General features: G+C 26.9%; 1 protein-coding gene across 1 annotated transcript in view; it reads left to right on the top strand.

Annotated features, from left to right (window-relative positions):
- LOC111630486 (G1/S-specific cyclin-D2-like) overlaps nt 1–6,426 on the top strand; it is a 30,308-nt gene continuing 23,882 nt past the window's right edge. The window contains exons 1-3 of the mRNA XM_023374592.1: nt 1–404; nt 686–901; nt 5,508–5,664. Coding sequence (XP_023230360.1) covers nt 180–404; nt 686–901; nt 5,508–5,664 — 598 coding nt within the window. The 5' untranslated portion in view covers nt 1–179. The remainder of the gene's footprint in view (nt 405–685; nt 902–5,507; nt 5,665–6,426) is intronic.

The raw sequence follows: 6,426 nt of genomic DNA, 5'->3' as shown, positions 1-6,426 counted from the left end.
CTTAGAACAAGTTCATTTTGCGAGGGTACAGTCAGCTGGTTCAAACTTCAAGACGGTTAGGTTGTTCCCCTGGCATTCGTCTAAACACAGTAACGATGTCGTCTTGTACTACAACTACTTTAATTTTTATCATGGATATACTTTCTTTACGTTTCTGTGTTATCTATTAGTTAACGTGAATGAAGAATTTGTTATTAACAATCATGGATCTATTTTGTTGTGAATCGAACTTCAGCTCAACGATTCGTGCTTATGATGATCCTGTATTATTAAAAGATGATCGAGTTTTGCATAATTTGTTATTAACAGAAGAAAGGTACATTGTTTCCTCTTCATATTTTAAATGTGTTCAACGTGAACTCAAACCGTACATGAGAAAAGTTGTGGCATCTTGGATGTTAGAGGTAAGTACAGTTCTTGGTATGAATGAATTAACCGTTATGTATCATAATTTAAATTTGATAAGGGCTTAAATTACGTATTTAATTATACAAAATTATAATTTAAATTTAAAAGTATCTGTGAAAATATCGTAAAATTTGCGTCCATATTTTAATTTTAATTTGAATTTTAAAAAAAGTAATCATTTTACAAGAGCATTTTGGCCCAAGAATAAATGATTATATTGCAAGGATTTTGTTGAATTTTAAGAAAAATTCAAGTAATTTTTTTACCTGTTTTTTAGGTATGCGAAGAAGAGCATTGTGAAGAAGAAGTATTGCCTTTAGCAATGAACTGTATGGACAGATTTTTATCAATAGTTAATATACGGAAGTCTCAGTTGCAACTATTAGGTGCTGTCTGTCTGTTGATATCATCGAAACTTCGTCAAAGTAAACCATTAACTGCCGAAAAACTTTGTGCATATACAGACAATTCCGTTACTTTAACAGAACTGTGGGTGAGTAACAATTTTTAATATCTAAAAATAGTTAAAATTTTTTGAAGTGAGCGCCAAGTAGAAACGGGTTTGTGGAATTCTCATCGAATGAATTCTATTGTAAATAATGTAAAATGAAATTTTTTACTTTAATTTTATTGTTTTTATTTGGAGGAATATAATACTTTTTTCCTAGTTTCATTCTACGAATTGAACAAAATGGAATGTCACGTATTTTAGTATGGATAAACTGCTTACATGATTTAATTTTAATTCAGCAATACATGATGTAAAAATGTAAACAATCTTCTTGATGTTGAAATGATTTTTTCCATCTCAATTTCAGGTATTAAATTACATTTTTAAGCAGGAAATTGCACTCATTTATCAATGATCTGTATTGTTCTAATATCAGAACGATGAGAATATTTCTAACGGTTTATCAAAAAACGCACCTAAATTTAAAATTTAATTTTGAATTTTTTTCAATCTTTAATTATACTTAGGAAGTTCCAAAAAAAACTATTTGAATTTTAATTCATATCCTGACAAATTATCTTACATTTAACTGACCGACATTTCTCATGAATAAAAGCAAAATAATTACACCTATTGATGCAGTTCTGTAAGTAATAGCTTCAGGCTTTTCTGGAATGATTTTTTGTCTACATAACTCTAAAAAATCCCCTAGAAAAACATAAAATAATCAGTTTGTAAAGACAATAGACCTACCTGATTTTTCAGCATCTTCTCTATTCAATTGATGCGTAACCAATTTAGACTTCAAAGTGGGTTATTGGAACGTAAAAAAGTAGTTAATTAATTAATTTTTATAATTTTAAGGGAGTAATTTTTAAAGTTTTTCTAATTAAAAGAAAGCATTCGGTTGCACTTGATGNTATTTATGGTATACATAAAGTATAATGGGAGGAAGACATGATTAAATTGACTGGTAATCTTGAGGTACAGAGCACTTAGTATCGAAATTAATATTCGATTAAAAAAACCTATTCTAAACTAACCAGGAGCAGAATTTTTTAAAAGTTGGGTTTAAAAAACACATTATTTTTCGTAAGGCAATTAATTAATTTTTATAATTTTAAGGGAGTAATTTTTAAAGTTTTTCTAATTAAAAGAAAGCATTCGGTTGCACTTGATACATAGGGGTAAATGTCTCGTCTATTATAGCTTGTATACATAAAAAAAACAACATTGAGGCTTCCTGCATTACGGTTACGTTAGGTCAAACTGATAAACTGACCTTAACTAATGAGAACTTTATTCATTCAGCTTTGTATACAACTTTTGTTTTTTGCCTTTTTTGGATTTAAAAAATGTTTTTCCCCCCTATTTCTTTTCTTTTGTTGTTATTATTCTTGAGCTTGTTAAAATTTTAGTTGTAAACATTTTATAAAATGCATTGTATACATTTAAATGTTAGAAATAATGAGTGAATAATTAAAAATTTGCTTAAAAAATTGCGTAAAAGTTTAATTCTCTTCAATTTAATTCTCTTCAAAAAGTCACTCTCAAAAAAGTTGAAGGTAGAGGCGCGTGTATAGAGATTTATTTAAACACGTATTCAAGGTTATATTNTTTAAAATAGTAAAACAAAAAAAAAAAAGAATTTTTTGATAATTTCCATATTGGTTACTTTCTAATAATTTAATGAATTTATTTAAATTATAAAATAAATAAATATATAAAAAAATAAATTTAATGAATGAAAAACAAAAATTTAAAACTTAAAACTTTGTTTTGATTTTAAAAAATAATTTTAAAAATCCAAAACAAAAGATAAATAGAAGAATAAAACTTAAAATTGAATATTTATTGATATTTTTCAAAATATTTTATTTATTTATTTATGAGTTGTATGTTCTGTTTTACACAACTATCTTAATATTTATCTCTATTCTTTATGTAAAGAATATAATAACAAGGTTAATAATTAATAAAAAGAAATCTTTAAAAATATTAAGCAATGAAAATATAATTAAAATATCAAAAATAAAACGATTAATTCAAAAAAAAATAATAATAAGTATAAAGAAAAATTCACTTTGTAAGTTTCAATTCATTATCATTGTTTGGTCTTCTGTGAACTAAAAATAGAAAATATTTTTATTATGGCGTTTCTAATGTCTGATTCAATACTGAAATAATAAAAAAAAATTTGTTTTTGAAGATTTTTCGTTATAAAGATCAGTAAAAATGTAGATTCAAAGCGATTTTAATTGTATAAATTGACATTATGTCATTACATATGATGAGAACTAAGCTCAGTGGGAGTGGTGTCGTGATAAGCAACTTCCTGTCTACTTTTCCATCCCTAATGATAGCGGACCACAGCAAAGTAAAACCCAACTTCGACGTTTCACGTTACAACCAAAAAAAAAAAAAAAATTCGGGTTGTATTTTTGGAAATTTTACTTTTGAATCACTGACTCTACACCCTGATGAATGAACTTAGTTTAACCATTTAAGAATGGGCATTATCTTATCTATTATCATGCAGTTTTAGTAAAAATATTTGGTTATGTTAATGCTGTGAAGAATATTACAGCGTGTTTTATAAATTGTGTAGCGTTGTTCTAAAAAAAATTCGTATTATCTTCTGTTTTATGCTGGTGAGATGTGTTGAGCTACAGGAAACTGTGATTTTTTAGAAGGAAAAAAAAAACATGCTAAGAATAGTATCAGTAGCTGAGTAAGTGCATTGACAAATAATTTATATATTTATTTGTACAAAGAAAGTATTTATTTTTATAAAAATTAATACATCAAGAGCATTTAAGATCAATTTCTTTGTGATCCAATCAATTCCTTGTTGCTTATCTAAGCTTATCTGAATTTCTAATTAGTTCCGTTCTTTATTTTTTGTTTTTCTAAATTGAATTTTTATGAATATGTTCAAGCTTGAGTAAGAAATTGCTTAGGAACCATAAAGAAGAGCATGAATCAATGTAAACGTTAATTGAACGGTTGGTTTCTTTGTTTACTTTTGAGCTTTCAGCGTTTTTATAGAATTGTAATTTAGCAATTTTATTAAACTACGTGAAAGGTGTGGAAAAATTAAGAATTTACTTGACAAGTTTTAAGATAGTTTAATTGGAAACAAGCTTAAAATATAATTTTAACATTGAAATATATTAAATTCATATATATAATTTGAAACAATAGATATTCAACCATTAATTGAATTAGCAAAAATTCTTCAAAAATTATTAAATAATGAATTGTGCCATGTTCTTTCTATGTAGATTATGAAATTTTTTATTAGTAAAGTTCAGTAAAAACCGTAAATTTTATGAATTCTACAAAGCTGAAATCTGAAGTTAGTTCACAAATTTTGAAATTGCAATTAATAATCACATTAATTTTCAAATTTCTAAAAAAAAAAAAATAGGTTAACAAATCTTTAATTTTGTAGTTGGTTGTCACCAATACAGTTCTGATTTGTAGAATATTTGGCCTTCTTAGATCTACAATGTGATTTGACATGTCATCATTCATCTCTTTTGTGTTCTGTAACCATTGCAAAGTAATTTACCGCTTCAGAGGAAACCTTCCACTTGTTACGTGCCTTAAAAAACCCCCTTCTTTCTTATTCTTTTCTTGATTTTTTTGAAGAAAGAGCTCCAAAATTGAAAAATGGAATGAAACTTTTCTAAACCCTTTAACAGAACTGAATGAAATTAGTGATTTTGAGGTTTTTCAGAAGAAATTTTCGGTTATTTAAACAAAATTCTAATATTTTTAATTCTGAAAAAGACTATTTTAGTATTTATTTAGGTTAAACGATTAAGTGTGGGAATTTAGAATGAGTTTTTTTTAGAATGATAGTTTTATTGTTTCCTGTTTTCAAACCGCACGAAAACTTTCAGGAACAGATTGCAACTTTCACGATTTGTAATTTTGTAAACTAGATGTAAATATTCTTCTAATTTCGTAACATTATTTATAATAAAAAGGAAAAGAATTTTAAGTCTAAAGTATCTACAACAAATCCAGGGTTGAAGATCTAACAGTCATGACATGCAGCAACGAACTACCTTGAGTTATTCTGACATTAAAACAGGAACATAGTATTTGAACGTGGGCGGATATCAACAAATTCTCAAGAAATGTCCATTTTGAAATAAATAACAACTTGACAGGTTCCAAATCGTGATTTATATATAAATTATTTAAACATGCATGAAGTGGCATAACGTTTGTTGATGTTTCTCTTCTAAGCGTTGCATAATTTAGTTGTAGAGCAATACCCATTTTTGAAGGTCCCTGCTCTGTTGCAACTGGTTGTTTGTTGATTAATTTCAGGGCATATTTGTTTACAGTTATCTATTTAAATAACAGTAAAGAAATGTGGATTCAATTATAATCTATATTTATCATGTTTTAATTCGGTTACAGTAGGATTTAATTGTGATCTACACTAAGATTCTATGCCCATATTTTTAAGCCATAATTTGTATATGTAATGATCCACACTAGGTTAGATGCTTACAGCTAGGTTAAAATCAGATTCAATTGATCACAATTGTATTTTTAAACCATTCTATGTAAATTTTAGATATATAAAATGATAATTATTATTTTGTATTTTTATTTTTCTATTTTCTAGGAATGGGAAATGCTGGTTTTAGGCAGGCTTAAGTGGGATCTAGCTGCAGTAACACCTAACGATTTCCTCGATTACATCATACAACGACTGCCATTAGCAAAAGCAAATCATGTAATTAAAAGGCACGCTCAAACTTTCATCACACTATGTGCCACAGGTAAGAATTTTTCTGAATTTTTCCACAATTTTATATAGCTATTATAAAGGGGGGAGTCTTTTTTTAAAACGCGCGCGGTATACGATGACAGTGGATTTTCTCTGCTTTTTTTTTGTCAGCTCCTCTTCGACTCGTTCTTCCAGTTTAAATCAAATAAGGAATTTTTTTTATTGCATAATAACCAGACAGATTCTTTGTGAGTGAACGGATGTAGCCTTAGAAGGCAACTATCATTAATAATAGTCAACGAACCAACCGTTAGGTGTTTTCCGTGCACGTTATTTGACTGACCTTGACATTCACTTGTAGACTTACATCTACCTGTTTCTCGGACAGGTGAGAACATCCGGCCAGGACAAGGCATCCGGTTCTTAACATACTTCATAAAATTGCCATTGACGCCTATAAAAATTCTTTGAATTCCATTTAATTAAATTAATATTTTTATTCAAAAATGCATTTTCATATTTCTTTTATTCGTTTATTTTACTTAAGTACAAAATTTTGCATTTTTTAAAAAATACGTAATTTTCTTATACACTTTTCCTTCCATAAATACATCAAATAAGGAAGATAAATTACAAAAATAGCGACTTTTGGAAGGATTTTTTTTTAGAAAATTTAAATTTTTAAATTCGAAAAAATTAAATTATATAATTTTTTTAAAATATTTTTTTATTTCCAAAAATTAATTAAAATTTGCATTTTTATTTAAATTTTTTCCCTTATTTTATAATGCATTTTAATAAGATTTTATTTGAT

The sequence above is a fragment of the Centruroides sculpturatus genome, unplaced genomic scaffold, assembly GCF_000671375.1.
Source record: "Centruroides sculpturatus isolate CEXI.00-Female unplaced genomic scaffold, Cexi_2.0 scaffold554, whole genome shotgun sequence".
Lineage (NCBI taxonomy): Eukaryota > Metazoa > Arthropoda > Arachnida > Scorpiones > Buthidae > Centruroides > Centruroides sculpturatus.
The sequence above is the reverse complement of the archived record's forward strand: the minus strand, read 5'-3'. Positions and strand labels throughout refer to the sequence as shown.